The sequence below is a fragment of the Callospermophilus lateralis genome, chromosome 7 (genome assembly GCF_048772815.1).
Source record: "Callospermophilus lateralis isolate mCalLat2 chromosome 7, mCalLat2.hap1, whole genome shotgun sequence".
NCBI classification, from domain to species: domain Eukaryota; kingdom Metazoa; phylum Chordata; class Mammalia; order Rodentia; family Sciuridae; genus Callospermophilus; species Callospermophilus lateralis.
The window spans coordinates 132,334,541-132,352,186 of NC_135311.1; the positions used below are offsets into that span (position 1 = coordinate 132,334,541).

General features: G+C 63.6%; 1 protein-coding gene across 6 annotated transcripts in view; it reads right to left on the reverse strand.

Annotated features, from left to right (window-relative positions):
• Nucleotides 1-17,646, reverse strand: part of Arhgef10l (Rho guanine nucleotide exchange factor 10 like) — a 111,539-nt gene that overhangs the window by 20,051 nt on the left and 73,842 nt on the right. For all 6 annotated transcript variants that reach the window (XM_076861175.2, XM_076861172.2, XM_076861170.2 and 3 more), the window contains 5 exons: nucleotides 14,547-14,668; nucleotides 9,964-10,050; nucleotides 8,013-8,230; nucleotides 6,601-6,755; nucleotides 2,632-2,780 (listed from right to left, as the gene is read on the reverse strand). In XM_076861175.2, the coding sequence (XP_076717290.2) occupies nucleotides 2,632-2,780; nucleotides 6,601-6,755; nucleotides 8,013-8,230; nucleotides 9,964-10,050; nucleotides 14,547-14,668 (731 nt within the window). The remainder of the gene's footprint in view (nucleotides 1-2,631; nucleotides 2,781-6,600; nucleotides 6,756-8,012; nucleotides 8,231-9,963; nucleotides 10,051-14,546; nucleotides 14,669-17,646) is intronic.

A 17,646-nucleotide genomic window follows, 5' to 3' on the forward strand; every position in this document is an offset into this window, starting at 1 on the left:
GATGCAACAATCATCCCCAGCCAGCTTCCCCTCCAGCGATCGCTTGAAATGAACTCCAGACGACTGGATCAGGCTTTGAAGGTGGCGATCTAGATGATGAACGCGGGACGCGCTGTTGACTCAGGCCCTGGTGCGCCGCATTATTATTTAACAGGCCTCACTCGGCTCCGCTGGGATCCAGGGCCTGAGCAGGCAGCTGGCAGCCAGGGCAGAGCCAGAGGCAGAGGCGCTCCTGGGAGGGAGGAGGCCAGCAGGGTGGGGTGGGCGGGGCAGCGGGCAAGGGCAGCAGAGGGCCAGGCTCCTGGAGGACAGCCCCCAGCCTCACATATCGCCAGATTGGCCCTGGTCGGGGCTCTGCTTGCCTTCCCACACACGCCCCTGGGGGACCCTGGCCTCCGGACGAGGTGGCCCACCGCTGCCGCCCGCCTCTGCTGGGTCTGGGCCCTCCTGCCTCTCCAGCACCTGCTGGACCTGGGCTGGCCCCTCCCGGCGCTCCTGGCACTGGGATGAGACTCTGTCCACTCTGGACCCTGGGCTCCTGAGGAGCCGAGACCCGTTCCCTTCAGCACTTCCTCCAAGGCCAGGAAGTCACCTGCTGCTGCCCCAGGACCCAGGCACAGGGGAGCAGGTCCACAGGTTGGTTCTTGTCCTAGAAGACATGCTGGCGAGCAAAGCAGACCCAGAGTGACATCTGAGAGGGACAGAAAGCTGGGGGCCAGTGCAGCACAAAGGAGACTGAACCTCCCTTCTGCCAAGGCAGCCCACACGGGTAAGGAGGAAGGAGGAGGCCTCTGCTCAAATCCTGACTCTGCCTCCTTCTAGCTGTTTGACTTTAGGCAAATTACTTAACCTCTCTGTTCCCGTGTTTCCTCATCTGTGGAATGGGAATAATATGACAATGCCCATCTCAGAGGGTTGTTTGAGCGTGAAATGTAAAGCAGTTCAGCTCATGCCCGAACGCTGGTTATCATTACTGCTTACAGATGGGAGGACCCAGGGGGCTCTGGGACAGTGGGACAGAGCAGAGCTGCGTGGGCCTCGGGGGACTGCACTGGCGGGAACGGGAGAGTGGTGGAGCCCCCGCCCTGTGTCCTCCTCCCAGGACACTCGGCTGGCAGAAGGGAGGCTTCCTCCAGCCAAGCAGGAGGTCACGGGCCCAGCCCACGGACAACCCGACTCTAGGGGAGCCACCTGGCTCTTCAAAGAACTCCACCTGCACCAACAAGCACGTCTTCAGGCAGTCACAAGAAAACAGACGTCCCTCCACCCGCAGGCTTTATGGACGAGGGAACCGCAGCCCAGGAAGGCTGTGTGACCTGCCCAGGGCTGCACAGCACTGCGGGGAAGGGCCAGGGCTCCGCCTCAGCAGCCTGCTCCCCCTGCACCCCCCAGGGGCTGAGCTGTCCTGAGGACGAGAAGCAGATGAGGCCAGAACAGGACTGGGGCTGCTGCTCAGCATGATGCCCCTCTGCCCCCTCCAGGTCGGGCACTCCTGGGCGGCACGGAGCCTGGCAGGCGCCGCCAACTTCCTCCAGCCTCCGTCCACAGCCGTGGCTACTGCTCTGCTCCCAGGGGCCTGGCTTCTGTGGCCTCCAGAGCCCTCCCCAGGAAACGCCTCAGTTCTCGGTGCCACCTCCTCCAAGTCCCCTCCTGTTGGCCACACTGAGCCCCTGGTCGGGGGGCCGAGGCCTGCCCCTGCCCCTGCTCTTTCTGTGGTGGCTTCTTCCTGTCTGGGGCTCCTGTCCCCCAAGAACAGAGGCTGGGTCTCCCTGGTCAGCCTGGAGGCCCTGAGCACAGGCTGGGTCCCCCCACGCAGGACAGGGCCCTGCCCACCACGCTCTCCTATGCAGCAGTCTGACCTTGTCCTGGGGCTCAGCCCAATCACCTGTGATTGACAGTCCCTAGCTAGGCCCAGTGCTCCGAACGGCTAACAAGTGGCCAATTCACAGCTGTATGAGAGTGAACAGGGCACATGAAGTCCACCCTCAAACAGAGGCACATGTGGGGCCACCTGGCCAGCAGGTGCCATGCCCACTCCACCTGGGCCAGGGGGCAGCTCACACAAATGCAGAACCCAAACAAACCAAGTGACCAAGTGACTGCAATGTCCCCCAAACCAGCTCAGGGAGCCATATCCAAGTCTCACTCCAGCTGCCCAGGACAGACAGTGGGCTCTGGCAGGTGATGGCCACAGCTGCCCTCAGGCTGAGCCAGGAACACGCCCTGGGACCAGGGCCCCAGGCCGCGGAGCTTCCCCCAGGGTGAGGTGGCCCCGGGCAGCCTCCTCCGTGTCATCTGAAGGCCCAGAACAGCTGTGTCCACAGGAGCCAGACCTCAGCACAGCTGGGCTCATGGCACGAATCCTCAGGGACAGTCCAAGGACAAGACCCAGCCCCACGCCCACAGGCCCAGCAGTGACTCGGGATCCAGGCCCCAGCCCGGAGCTGTGGGACCCACCCCTCACAGCAGCCGGGGGACGCAGGTCAGGGGCAACGCGGCTCCCCCTGCTCCCCACACACTGTCCAAGCCTCCCCTGGACACGGCCAGGAGCCAGAGAGCACAGGAAGGGCCAGCAAGGGCGGGCCCACAGCAGCCCCCTGGGCAGGGCCACAGGCCGCGGGATGAACCTACCTGAGTCTGCAAGGTGGTGGCGTCCAGGACGGTGACCTGCGGCCCACAGCTGGCCCACACGGCGTCCTCCAGGCTCAGCAGGGTGCGAATGGGCCCTGGCCCCACGGCCAGGCTCACGGGAGGGCTCTCTAGGTCCCACAGGACCCCGCCTGGAGGGACAGGGAGGGCAGGTCAGGGGTGGCGAGGGCCAGCGGGGCCCCACACGGCAGCCCCCTCCGTGGCCCTTCTCCCTCCTCCCTGCTGGACGCTCCGACCCATCTCTGCCCCCCGACATTCATGCTCCACCCCTGGGGACCACACGGGAACTCTGCCCTCCCCCGGCCCCATCCGTCCAGCGCAGTGGGCTCGGCCAGCACTGGCTCCAGGGGCTCCCGGGGGAAGCTGCTGGAGGGAGCGGCAGCAGCCGAGCCACCGCCCTGGGAACGGGGAGCACGGAGCCCAGGGGCCTGGTGGCTGCCGAGACAAAGAGCCAACACCAGTGGGGGGACCCGCCACGTCCGCTCCAGGCCCTGCAGGGGGCAGCATGACACAGTGGGAAGTGTCCTGAGTCCAGGGACCTGGGGGCTGGACCTGGCTCTGCTCCCAGCTCAGTGGCTCATCCCTCCCTTCTCCGAGCCCAGCCCTGGCTGTCCCCTGGGGAAGGGAGGGGGGACGCGGTCCCTCGGGACTTCTCTGACCTGGCTCGTCCCGCCTGCAGGGGGAGCTCCACACCTGCGGACTCTGCCAGGACCTGCCCCTCTGGAGGCTCTGCTGCGGTCAGGTGAGCAGGGGGCCCTGAGAGGCAGCCTGCTGTCCTGCCGGCCTGTCCTGCTGGGCCTGCCCCTTGCTCAGCTCCCCTGAGAGCCACTGCCTGGCACCCAACAGCAAGCACGCACCGGGGCTGACTAGAACCTCAGTGACGGCCCACCAAGCCCCAGGTCTGGACCCCCTATGGGGGCCACGTCCCTCTGTCACACCCTCCCTCACCCTCCGGGGGCTGTGGGAACCTTCCAGAACCTGCACTCCCAGGCACATACTTCCCCCGCGTGACAGGCCCGTCATCTGGGTCAGGCACCAGTCCTCACAGAAGATGGAGGAGGAAGCTGGGGCCCAGTCTGGGGTGGCCTGGGCATGGCCACCCTGGAGGGACAGGCAGCCCGGCCCTGGCAGGCCCTCCACTCTGAATCAGGGCGACAAGATGGGGCACAGTTGCCTCCAAAGCTGGAGGGGCACCAGGGTCCTGCCGGGTGTGGTAGGACAGCATACCCACCCCGGGCCAGGCCTGGCCACCGTTTCCTCCCTCCTCCCTCCCTCCCTCCCCACCTGCCAGCCAGGTCCCCTCCTGCCCTGCTGACTACAACTGGCAGGTGCCCGGCTCAGCCAACCCACTGCCCCCTCCAGCCCACGAGCATGGGCAGTGGGAAGAGGGTGGGCCAGAGCCTGGCGCCGGGAGCTTCTGAATGAACTCGGGCTCCAGGACTTCCACTGGCCCTCGGAGCCTCGCTTTCCTCATCTGTGAAGTGGGCATGCTGACCACACCTCTGCAGCTCTGGATGCTGCTGGGAGCTCAGGAAATACGTGTGGAGAGCCCTTGGCACACGCTAAGCACACGGCCGGGGCACTGACAGCTGCCACCAGCCACGCAGCCACGTGCTCCGCAGCCTCTACGAGCCGCTTCCTCTGGGGGACTCGTCTGCCTGTTCTGAACCTCAGCACAGCGCGTTCGTCACCCACGTCAGAGCTCCACGCACTCCCTGCACACTGCCCCTGTCGTTTGGCATCGTTTGCCACAACATTTCTGTCTGCAGAAGCAGGTGTTGATGTCACTGAATTAAGGTGACAACAGAGACCCAGAGCTGAGAACTTGCACAAAGCCACCAAAGGGTGACAGCCAAGTTGTATTTGAACTTAGCACTGGCTCTGGCCTAACTTCCTCCAGATCTCCTGCCACTCAGGTTTCTGAAGGCCTGAGGCCGAGGCTAGGACTGGAGTCTGGGAGAGATGAGTGGCCAGAGGCAGTCAGGCCTCCAGAGGGACACTGACCCCCACCAGGAGCCCAGAGCCATGAAACGCAAGGCTTTCAGCGCCCCCCTGTGGCCAGGTGAGAGGTGCTTGTGGCTGCTAAGGTGGGGCTGGGACCCCTCTCAGGCCGGATAATACTCCAAAAACTGGGAAGTGGGGTCACTCATGGGCACAGCAGTGATGGCCACCAGAGCCCTGCACACTGTGCTGGAGCAGCCTCCCTGGCCGCTGGAGGCAGGGGCCGGGGCCGAGAGTCCCCTGGATCACACGGGCTCTGAGCACCACCCTGCGAGCCGAGACCCTGGAGCCCAGGACAGGACTGTCCCGGGGCAGAATGCGAACGTGTGACCCACCCTGTGGCCCTCTGCCACATCCATGTGCCACAGGTGCTCGGTGGACACTGTGGGCCAAGGTGGGCAAGGGCCAGTGGGCACAGCAGCCCTGCTGGGGCAGGCCCAGCCCCTGGCCTGCAGAGGCCCAGTCTCAGAGGCAGGACGCCGGGGTTGGGGTCCGGCCCCGTCAGGGGACTCTGGACTTCCCTTCCCAGCTAGGAGGTGGGGGTATGGGTCCAGAGGTCCCCACGGCTCTCTGGTTCTGACCAACTACCAGGTCCCAGCCCCAAATTCCATTATGGACGGGTTCCACTGGAGCCCACTGGGCCCCGAGTCCAGGGTGGCCACAGTCCTTATGAAAAGGGGGGATGTGGGCACCAAGACATGTGCGTGGGGAGAAGGCCACGTGAAGACCAGAGTCAACCCACAGCCAAGGGCTGCCAGAGGCCGCAAAGACCTCGGAGGCCTCCGGGGGCGCGTGGCCCTGCGGACTCTGTGACCTTGGGTGGAAGCCACACGTTGGTAGTTGGCGACACAGCAGCACCCCAGCCCCGCCTGCGCCCCGAATCACCACGTCAGGAGCCGGGGGCAAAGGTGGAAAGCAGCCCAAACTGGGGCCAGGCGAGGCGGGCTCAGGGACTCAGTGGGTGCCAGCGGCGGGCGGCCCTTCGGAGCCGTCCGAGCCTCCCCATCCCCGAGCCCGTGTTTACATTCACACGCACGCTCTGTCTGAGGGATTTCTTCCCCTCCTTCTTACCCCTTTAATTAAAAACTATAAATGCCTTATCAAAAGCTAATTAAAAATACCAACACAGTGCCAAGTGGCAGGAAAAGAAGAGCCAGCTCAGTGCGAATACCCGCTTACAACCGCAGGCAGACGCCACGAGAGCGCAGCGCCCGGGCGGACCTCGGGCTTCATCCGCTTCCCAGGGGCACCTGAGACCAGCCCCGCATGCCACTCAGCCCTCATCATCAAACTGGTGAGCACAGGACAAGGGGACCGTGACACTCATGTGGCCACAGACAAGCTGCACCGTCTTAGCACCCGGGTCCATGCAGCCCAAGACCACAGGGCTGCAGGGAGACTCGGGGGCGGGGGTGCCCAAGCCAGGTCCCCACCCGTCCAGGAGCACAGCAGCCCAGCCGCTGCCAGCCCTGCCCTCCAGCCACGGCCATACGAGGGCTCACCCCTGCTGGACACCCCCCGGCAGGGCCTGCACCTCACCTCCATGGAGCCCTCTCACCCAGCAGGACCCTGGGCAATGGGTGCAAGCACCATCCCCATTTTGCAAACACAAGGCCCAAGGCATAGAGGAGAAGCCACTTACAAGGGACGCAGCTGTCCCCAGGGCAAGCCTGAACAGGAAGCCAGGTCTCTCCAAGCCCACAGTCCCTCTCTTACCCACTGGTCTCTGCCCACGGGCTTCGCGCCTGCAGGACAGCGAGCCCCCTTCCTGCAGGGATTCGTGGAGGGACACCTTACATGCGACCCCAGAGGGGCTCGCGGGCCGGAATCCTCCAGCACGCAGAGTCCCGGGGGATGTTTGCTCCTTGACCTGCCCCTGCAGCCTCCCCCGGGAGGACTCGCACCCGCGCCAGCCCCAGGACCACCCCAGGCCCTGCCCACTGTCCTCACCGCTGGTCCGAGGGTAGGCGATGAGTGTCCCGTCCTGCAGGCCGGCCAGCAGGTGGGAGGGGCTGTGCCGCAGGCAGAGCACGGGCTGCAGGCCTGGGCTCCTGCAGGCCGCCAGGCACTGGGTGCCAGTGTCCACGCTGCCGTAGAGCAGGATGCTGCAGAGAAGCCAAGCCCACCACAGCTCACTGGGTGCTCACACCACGTCCCCACGCGGCCGTCCAGCTGTATGGCTGACCACTGGTTCTCTCTGCAGGGGTTTGGGCTTGGCCAAGAGTGGCTTTTCAGGGTGGCACTGGCCTGGCCTGCATCATGAGGGTGACCCCAGGGCTCCAGAGGGGGTGGCATGGAGGGGGAGGGCCCGAGTTCAGTCTGGATGGGCCACCTCCTAACCTAGACCGCTGAGCCTCGGTTCTCGCCAAGACACAGGGCCACGATGCCCTGGCCAGGGAACACGGCACAAAACGCGCCTCCCGAGAGTACTCTGAAGTGTGCTTCTAGGGAACGGGAGTCAGGCTCACAGCCCAGAGGCGGGAGGCCATAACAGGACTGTCCAAGGACACGCCCAGAGACAGAAGGCAGAGCAGGGCTCTGGTGGGCTGGCGGGAAGGGGTGACTGCTGAACCCGGGCGTGGGATTGTGGGGACTAGTGAGAATGTTATGGAACTAGGCAATGGCTACTGGAAGCCACTTTAAAATGGTTAAAATGGTGAATTTTATATTGGAAAAAAAATAAAAGGTGTCCCCAGGGTCCTTCCTGAGTCCAGGCCCTGGCTGGGCACTCAGCTACAGACCCAGCCTGGACTCCGCAGAGCTTGGAACGGCTCTGGGTCAGCTCTGCTTGGAGAGTGAGTGTCCCCCTGTGGGAAGTGGGTGGGGCAGCCCTGCACCCTGGACTGCTGAGATTATAGTAGGTGCTCAGCAAACACCCTCTGCCTCTCCAGGACAGGGTGACAAGCAGGACACGGGAGGACAGGCACAGCAATGCCAGGCCAGTCCTCACCTTCACCGCTGGTCCGAGGGTAGGTGGCGAGCACCCCTCCCCTGCAGGCTGCACCCACGTCTGTCTGACTTGCCAGACCCCACACTGGCCACCAACCAGCAGGGACCTCACAACCTGAGCACCTCCCCGTCTCCAGGGGCTCCTGGGCACTGCATCGGGGGTCTGACCCCTTTATGGATGGGAAGCTGAAGCTGAGAGAAGCAGCCCGGAAGGGCGGGCCGCGATCGGAACCCAGACCGAGAAGCCAGCGTCTCCCCAGCAGTGACACTGCCTGGAGGAAGTAGAGAGGCCACCTCGGCCCCCACAGGGGCGTCTCTGTCCCCATGTACGGGGGGGGGGGGGGGGGGGGGGGGGGGCCGGGTCGCCCTGCCCCCTGGCCCTGCAGGCCGCCCCGCCCTCCCCGGCCCTTCACCTGCCGTCCTGGAGGCCCAGGCAGATGGTGGGACGCACTGGGGCGGGCTCCGCGCTCCTGCTCTCATCTCCGCCCTCGGCCTCCTCCTCGGGTTCCGGAATGTACTCCATGCAAAGCACGGGGGCCGCCAGCGGGAAGGACTTGACGGTGCGGGGCGACGGCCGGTTCAGGGAGAAGATCTCCACCTGGCCCCCTGCGCCCTCCTGCCCGCCCCCGACCTGGGGGCAGAGACCGGGGAGGCCATCAGGGGGCCATGGAGGGAGGGGCCTGCTGCTCAGGGACCCTCCAACTCCTCCCAGCACTGAGGTCAGACTCCACAGGAGCCCCCTCCTGCCCACACCATCCTGTGGTCACAAGGTCACTCGGCTCCAGCAGCAGAGCAACAAGCTGGTCTCAGGAACCAGAAGAAATCAGTGAGGAGCCGGGAAGATGAGCTCCCGCGGCCTCCCCTCCCCTCCCCTCCCCTGCAGGGGGCGCCACCCGGCCACAGTGAGCATCTAGGTCTCCTTCAGATGCTCCACTGTCATGTTCACTGTCTCACCCTGGGTCTGGCACGGGGTACGCACTTAATGTATACCTGGATGGGTGCACGGGTGGGTGGGTAGGTGGTGCATGGGTGCATGGGTGCACGGGTGCACGGGTGGGTGGGTAGGTGGTGGATGGGTGCACGGGTGGGTGGGTAGGTGGTGGATGGATGGGTGCACGGGTGGGTGGGTAGGTGGAGGATGGGTGCACGGGTGGGTGGGTAGGTGGTGGATGGGTGCATGGGTAGGTGGGTAGGTGGAGGATGGGTGCACGGATGGGTGGGTAGGTAGTGGATGGGTGCATGGGAGGGTGGGTAGGTAGAGGATGGGCGCATGGGTAGGTGGATAGGTGGAGGATGGGTGCATGGGTGGGTGGGTAGGTGGTGAATGGGTGCATGGGTAGGTGGGTAGGTGGGTAGGTGGAGGATGGGTGCAAGGATGGGTGGGTAGGTAGTGGATGGGTGCATGGGTGGGTGGGTAGGTGGAGGATGGGTGCATGGGTGGGTGGATAGGTGGAGGATGGGTGCATGGGTGGGTGGGTAGATGGTGAATGGGTGCATGGGAGGGTGGGTAGGTAGAGGATGGGCACATGGGTGGGTGGGTGGATGAATGAGTGGGGTGGATGAAGGATGGATAGAGATGGAAAGATGGATGGCTGGAGGGATAGGTGGTTAGGCAGATGATGGAAGGGTGCATGGAGGAAAGAATAGGTGGACGGATAGACGGATGCATGGATGGACGGAGGGATGGGTGGGTGGAGAATCCATGGGTGCATGGGTTGACGGATGGACACATGGTGTAGGATGGATGAGTGGATTCACAGACGGCTGCGTGGATGATTGGTGGTGGGTGGACAGGTAGGTGGACAGGCAGATAGATGGGTGGGTGGGTAGAAGAATGAGTGGACAGGTGGATGGATGCTGCACATATGAACGGGCAGGTGGCCACGTGCTAGATGACGGGGAAACGGCGAAGACGAGTCCGTCTCAGAGGGGGTCCGGGCTGGACCTGACGGTGGGCCAGGCCATGCACCTGGTGAGAGAGGCTACAGGAGGCTGGGCGTGCTGAGGCTGGAACCCCAGACAGGAGAGGCGGGACCGGCACCCTCAGGAGCACCTGCCCTGAGAGGCTGTGCCAGGAATCCCAGAGAGGTGGCTGGAACGGGCGTGGCCTGGGCAGCGGCCGGCTCCCTGAGCCCCGGGTGAGACCCCTTCGTCCCCTTCACAGCACTACGGCCCATGCCGCTCTCTGGCCTGTGCCCTGGCCTTCTGCTGCCCAGGTGAGGCTGCACCTCCCACCTCCTGGCACGGTGCCCGGCTCTCTGCAGCTCCGCGGGCAGCTCTCTCCCCCGACCGCCCACCCCAAGGTCAGAGTCCTGGCTGGGTGGGGGTGGGGGTGGGGGTGGGGGTGGGGCGGGGAGTACTCACCCAGAGGTAGCCCTGTGGAAGGGAAGTGCTGACAGCCGAGAAGCCCAGCAGGGGACAGTTGACAGGACTGTGGACCAGGGCCCCCAGCTGCAGAGACAGAGATGGCGCAGTGGGGTTAACACGGAGGCGTCAAGACGTCAACGTCTGGCAGATTCCCGGGCCCATCCAGCTCCACAGAGGAGCACTCCTGGTGTGAGCCAGGAAAGCCACACAAGTCACAGGGTCCCCAGGAAGCTCCTATGCGACACTCTTCCGGAAACTTCTGACCAGAGGGGTCTGAGTGATGCTCTGGTCAGCCCGGGGTCTCCACAGTGGACAGCTTCCACACAGGGTTTGCTGAAAACCACTAAGGCCCACCACCCTTATGTTGCCAACAGAGAGGATGAGGTCCCCAAGGGCCAGGGCCAGCTACAGGTCACACAGGTGAGTGGCAGGGCCTGGCCCACCTGCTCCCTCCCTGGCCCCTGCACCCTCCAGAGATCCAGCCAGAGGCAGGGAACCCCCAGCACCGAGGGCTGGCAGCACATGGAGGCTAGGGGTTCTGTCTGTCACCAGTTGTCACCAAGGGCCACCTGCTGCTTGTCCCAACTCCTGCATCCCCAAAGCCCATGGGGAGTGGCCTCTTGGAACCCCGTTTCCTGAGCCAGACCTGCCAGGAGGGTGGCGCATGAGGACTGGGCGGGAGGGTGCAGAGAGGACAACAGGGCCGGGGCCCTTTCCTGGGCAGGTGCTGCCCTCTGCTGGTGCTGGAGGCCCAGCTGCCCCAGCTCTGGTGGCACGTTCTAAGGAATTCTGATGGCCCGAGGAGGCCTCATCTTGTAGCCTCCTCAGACTGCAGTTGGCCATCTTGAAGCCCAGCGGGGTCTCGATCCACTCCAGGCCACACAGCAAGTTAGAAGCAGAGGCAGGGACAGAATTCAAACTCCTTTCCTGGTCCGGGGTCCTGCCTGTGCTCTAGCTGCGTTCTACCCAGGAGCCAGGTCAGAGGCCGTGGACTCTGGGGGCCGCCTCTGCTGGCAGGGAGCACCTCAAGGAGGAGCTTCCTAACCCTGGCCTCCTGGACCCCAGTCTCTTCCTCTTTGGCCCTCGGGGCTGAGGGGGCTGCTGCTCTCCTCCAGAGGAGGGGGCCGCCACGTCCCCAGCGCAGACATGGCCATGGCAGCTCCAGCCGGCCCTGATGTCAGCTGAATCAACAGAACCAGGTCGGAGATGATGGCAAAACCTCCGGCGGCTCCTTGGTGGCAAGCCTGGCCCACGCCGGGAGCTGACTTCCAAACCCAGGTGCCCGAGCAGAGCAGGGGGGGGGGGGGGAGGCCGTGAAGGAGCAGGCTGAGCTGCCCTCTCCAGGCACATGAGTTCCTCGTGAGCAAAGTGGGCCCTACATCCCCGTAGGGCGGTGGGGCCTGCAGAGGTGTGGGGCAGCCCTGAGCCCGGTGCTGGACAGCTGGTGCCCAGCAGCCCCTGAGAACAGCAGGCCTCCCTGGGGAGCCGCGGCGCTTCCACACACCAACTCAGCCAGCAGCCGAGCGGGCTATGCAGGGGGCCGGTCGGGGTGGGGGTTGCCACAGACGGGCACTGGCGCAGTCAGCAGGTCCCAGAATGCTGTGTTTTGGAACTGGCTTGAGTGTGTGCCCCAAAGTGCTAGAAGCTTGTCCCAGGGTGGCAATGTTGGGTGTGGGCCCTTTTAGAGATGGGGGGAGTGGGGAGGGGGGCAGGGGGAGGGGGGAGGTGATTCAGTCACTGGGCACTGCCCTTGGAAGGATTAAGGTCCTTCTCATACAACACCAGTTAGTTTCCCAGAGGATGAGCTGCTATATAAAGAGCGAGCCCAGCCCCCAAATCCTTCTGGCTCCTCTCTGGCCATGTGATCGCTCTCACAAGTGCCTTGTAATGCCATCACCCTGTGACCTCATCAGAGGTTAAACAGACAGGTGGGGTACACTTCAGCTTGGACTTCAGACTCCACAGCTGTGAGTTAAATAAACTTCTTTTCCTTATAAAGTTCCCAGCCTTAAGTATTTGGTTATAGCAATAGAAAGCAGATAAGACCCCAACCAACAGCAGTTGGGTTACAGAGGCCGCTGAAGATCAGACAAGGCTGCTCAGCTGCAGTGCTGGGCCCTGGCCACAGCCCCTGCAGGCCAGGACCACGCCCTGTTGCCCAAGGCACGAGGATCCTAAAGCATGTCACAGTGCACAGCACCCAGCCTGGTCCCAAGAGACAACCTGGGAGCCGGCCGAGGCCGGGCGGGAGGCTCCTGCCGCAGTGGCCAAGGCCCTGGCTCTCCAGGCTCTGGTGCACCAGGCTGCCGGCACGGAGCTGCTGGGGCCGTCTGCGTGATCTGGGGTGGGAGGGGCACGAGACAGCAGCAACAGGTCTCGGGGACTAGCGTGGGGCCACTCAGTTTCAGTATGTCCCCCAGGAGCCCACAGGCCGTTACCCACGGACATTCACAGTCCCCTCAACCAGCATGGAGGCTCCTCAGGACCCAGTAGCAAGGGCCGTGCAGGACGAGGATGCTCCGGCCACGTGTCCCCGAGCCCGAGAGCTCCACGGGGAGGTCTTGGGGCCCTTGACCCAGGTTGGGGGTAACGGAGAGTCCCAGACAGAGTGGTCCCCAAGAATCACTTCCCTATGGACTCTGGCCTCCACCCCAGGCCCTGCCCCAGGCTTTATTTACCAAAAAATAAAAACAGCCAAACCACAGGCTAGAGTCTGTTGAGTTGGGGGTTTTTTCCAAAGTATTGCATAAAATATTATTTATTTTGATTATTGAGATTTGGGGCACCTGCATAAATTTGGCAGCTGAAGCAAGGGCCTTACTGTCCTTTCCTGGGGCCCAGCCCTGGCCTCCATGCCTCACCCTGGCCTCCACACCTCAGTAGGCCCCTGCACTGGCCTCTGGTCCGTCCCCTACTAGCCACCATGGCCACTCTTGTCTACAGCTCTCTGCCAGACAGAAGGATCCGAGGGACTCAAAATGAGTCAGAGGGTGCTGGTCTCAGGCTGGGGACAGCCCAGGGCCTTCCGTGGCTCTGAGAATAAATCCAAGCCTGCTCAGCCTGACCAGCCACTGACCTCTGTGCTCACTGCCAGGATCTGAGTGTCCCCTCTGAAACTCATGTTGACATTTAATTGCACTGGCAACAGCATAAAAAATGAGAACTTTAAAAGATAATTAGGCCATGAGGGCATTTTGTGGCAGAGGGTTCCTGATAATGGAGAGTTCGGCCCAATTTCCTCTCACAGGCGCGCCTGCGCTTCCACCTCCCACCACAGGGTGGCGCAGCGCCGAGGCCCTCTGCAGATGCCAGCGCCACACTTTAGACCTGGGCTCTCCAGAAGCGTGAGCTATTCCTTGTAGGCTGCTGGCCTGGGCTTCCTGGTACAGCGGCAGAGAACAAACCAGAGCAGAACAAACCAGAGCAGTTCCTGCGCACCAGGCGGCAGCCTCACCAGCCCCCTGCCGGCTGCCATCTTGGCCTCTGTGTTGGTTCATCTGCTTGGACCATCCTTGCCCTGGGGCCCTTCTGCCACTCAGGTCTCAGCTTAAATGCCACCTCTCCTAACTCCGTGGTCCCCTCAGCGTTTCTGCTGGACGGCTCTCCGTCTCCTTGCCGGGTCACTGCCTACCTCTGCCCTGGACTGAGAGCTGCGTGAGGTGGGGCCTTGCATGTTTTAGTCGCCACTGTATTCCCAGGGTCTAGCACACAGTAGGTGCTCAGAAATTACACGTGAGTGGAGACAGATGAACAAATGAATGAACAAACGGACTTACATCTCAGGGGTGTTCTTTCAGCTGTTAGACCCCAGTCCTACTGCCCATCCGCAAGTCTCCTGGGACTATTTATCTGGCCTGGGTCCCACGCTTGCTCTCCCGTCCCCAGAGCTGAGATGTCCTCATCTGCCTGGGAGAGGAGGGACACAGTTGATCCAGACGGAGGGGTGGGCTCTGCCAGGACATAAGGGACAGGTGACCGGCGGGGGCTGTGCTGGGACCGTGGGGCTGGAATCAGGCGGAGTAAGCTTCCGATTCCTGGATGCGTCCCTCACTGGCTGAAATCACGTCACCTGTCTAGCCTTTTTCCTAATCTGTGGGACAGATACAGACACAGGACAGAGCAGTCACAGGGCTCTTGCAAACATCAAGACAAGAGAAGGACCACCGGTCACAGAGCCGCACGGCCGGCTCGACACAGCACAGTGGCTGCAGAGCACCCATGGCGAAGGTGGCCCCACGCCAGCGCAGCCCCCGCCTGGCGGCATCCAGAAAGGCCCGACCCACAGCGCCTGGCACAGCCCTCCAGCCCGTTCTGGAGTCAGGCCACCGACAGATGAGATCATTGCTTCATCTCAGAATAACGGGATTTTCCACTCGTGTGACCCATGGTGGCCACTCACCCCCACGCTCGTGGTGGGGCAGCCGACTCCGGGGCAACAGAAGGGCTTGGCCAGAGCCGTCCGCAAGCAGTGGAGCAGCTGCTGGCCCCCAGCACCGGGCCTCTCCACCGACGGGGCTCCCTGGAAAGCCTGGTTCTCCCAGGCGGGGGATCCTCAACCACCGCCGCGTGGGTGCACTCACCTGCAGGCTGAGGGCCCGGGAGGAGAAGGCGGGGACGCAGCAGGCCAGGATGGGGCACCAGAAGGGGGCTTTGCTCTTCCTGTCCTCGTCTGGACACAGCCAGCCCGGCTGGTTCTCTTCCCCTGCGGCACGAGGAAGGCGGTAGGTGAGCCAGTCAGAGTCGCCCGACCAGCAGGGAGCAGTGCTCAAGGCCAGGGGCCACTCAGGCCCACGGCACTGACCCTCACAGGGACCCAGACGGCCTGGCCAGGTGCCCCCACCACACTCCTGCCCGTCTGAGATGAAATCCAGCTCACTCCATGGACCTGGCCACGGGCCCTGGGCAGGGAGCTGGGAAGCTCAGGGCAGAGTCCCTGCCTGACCCCGTCACCCAGCACCTTGGTCCTCTGCTCACCATCCAACAGGGGTGAGGAAGACACCGTCACCTGCAGATGCGACAAGCATCCAGTAAAATAACAGAAGGGAAAGGGATTCAATTAAACACTAAGATGTCACAGGGCGCAGTGGTCACACCTGTAAGCCCAGTAGCTCGGGAGGCTGAGGCAAGAGGATCGCAAGTTCAAAGCCAGCCTCGATAACTTACAAGACCCTGACCAACCCAGCAAGACCCTGACCAACCCAGCAAGACCCCGTCTCTAAGTAAAACACAAAAAGAGGCTGAGATGTGACTCAGCTGTCGAGTGCCCCTGGGTTCAATCCCTGGGACCAAAAAGAAACAAAAACCACTCAGAAGCTAACAGAGTCCAGATCCAGGCGGCCTCGCATTCCCACTCTGGGGTGGGAGGCGGACGGAGTGGCCTTGACCGCAATGAGCACTCACCTGACCCTGAGGAGGCGGGCAAGGAAGAGCACTGTCCTGCTTCCCCAAGGCCACCCTGCCCGGGGACCTGTCAGGAGCACAGGTGCTCAAGCCCAGCCCAGGACGGGTGTGTAGGGACAACTGTACTCAGAGCCTGTTAAGCCAGGTCCCCACAGCAGGACCTTCTCAAGCAGCCTCCTCCAAGAAGTAGCCCCTGGCCACCCCAGCTGAGGTGGCCCCGGCACAGGGCCAGTGCTCAGTAAGAAACAGATACCGAAGGACGAATGAGAGGCAGGCAGAGGGCCGACGGCCACCCGCCCAGGCGCTCTGCCTGCCCAGTCCTTCCTTCTCCACGTGCCGAGTGAGGACGGCCACACAGGGCCACGCTGGGGGCTGCAGACCGGCTCCCTGGCTCAGCCCCTGGAGCCAGGCAGGGACAGAAGGGCGACTTTCGTTCACGGGTGGTGAGACTGGCAAGCAGGGACTGAGGGCGTGGCCAGGTCACAGCCATGCGGGTGGACGACATCTGTCCGACTCCCAAGGTCGGCTCTTGCTCTGAACCTGCAGCAACGGCTGCCCAGCCAGTCTGCGGTCACCGAGGCCCAGCGGCTTGGCGATGCTGGCTAAAGCCCTGGACCGGGAGCATGACCCCAGCATGACTGTGCCTCCCCGCTGCAGCCTGCTCCGGGGGAGGAGGCAGCGAACAGGCCAGAGGTCAGCCTACGGCCGGCCTCACCCAGCCCGTCCGCCCCTCAGCACCCAAGGGCCCTGAGGAGCGCATCCTGGACCCGGCCACACCCCACTTGGAACCATCAACCGACTCCCAGTCCCCCAGGAATGAGACCCGGACTCCACTGAGGACCGTCCCTCTCCCCAGCCTCATCTCTGGTCACTGGGCTCCTCTGCCCAAGTGCTGCCCTTGGTCCCTGCAGGCTGTGCCCATCCCCTCAGAGAGGCCTCACTGGCCACCTCTGGGCCTGCTTCACCCAAGACTGTCCCCACCCCACTGGAGACGTCACAGCCCCTGACACAAAAGGCTCCAACTTGGGACAGTGGTGGCTCCATGTCCATCCATCCTCCCTGGTGACGCGGGACAACCAGAGCCCCCACCAGCCCAACCAGCACGGGCGCCAACAGCCGAGCCCACGGCGTGCAGCGGGCCAGGGTCTCACGGCAGGCCCCGTCTCTGCCCGGCAGTCCCTCGAGCCTACGGAGCCCGGGCAGTCCTGAGCCCTCGAGGCACAAAGCAGGCGTGGCATGCAGGGCCGCGCCAGCCCCAGGGCCGGGCTCCGGAGGGTCTGAGCTGGCTGAGGCAGCCAGGTGCAGGCGTCTCCAGCCCCGGGTGCGTCCAGCTCAGCTGCTGTCAGGACGCGGCTCTCCCCAGGCTGGGGACCCTGGGCCTCTGCGCTGCGGCAGCTTCTCTTACACCTCCGTGGGCCCAGGCGCAGGTGGAGCCCAGCTCCCCTTCTGCACCAGACCTCCTGCCACATCTCCATCCCCACGACGGCCCCTGCTCACGGTGCAGGACACACCACAGCCCACGACAAGTCCCAGGTGCACAAAGCCCCCACCCAGAGCCTCATCCTGCAGGTGTCCGACTGCCCGCCGCGCTCACAGACACGCCTCGCTTTTGTTAGGGAGATGCTGCGTGTCAGGGAAGGGCGGACACCGTGAGGAACGGTCACCACAGAGGACAGGTGGCCGGCCCTTGAGTTAGGTGGCTCTGGGGAATTAGAGACACTGGCAAATGTCAGGTGACGCAGGGAGGCCCACACCCGCACTCAGGCTGAGTCACCAAGGCTGACCTCCTGAGCTGGCCCGGACGCAGCCTCCCCCTCGGCCCTCCACCCCACTGGACCTCGAGACTATCACAGAAAACCTGCCCTCGCCACCAGGAAAGGTAGAGGCAGAGCTGATGTGTGGATGACCAAGACCATGGGGAATGGCCACTCCAGCCATTGTGCAGTCACCATGAGACTACACACAGTCAGGGTCACCCGTATCTCCTCTGGTCCTCATGATGGCCGTGGGGTAGGACATAGGGCTTTCCATCTGCATTCTATGCAGGGAGAAGTTAAGGGAAGGGCCCAGGCCTGGGCGCTGAGGAGCCGACTCACGAGGCACCCAGCACAGCACCCATGTGACTCAGCACAGCACCTGTGCACGGCAGGATCAGGCAGCTGTCCCCAGGGAGCCTACAGTCCAGCGGGGTCCAGATCAAGTGGAGTCCAGCCGAGCTCCAGGTGGCCTCCCGGGGCCAGTGAGCAAGCGCCTGTCTGCCCACCCCGACTCCCCGTCACC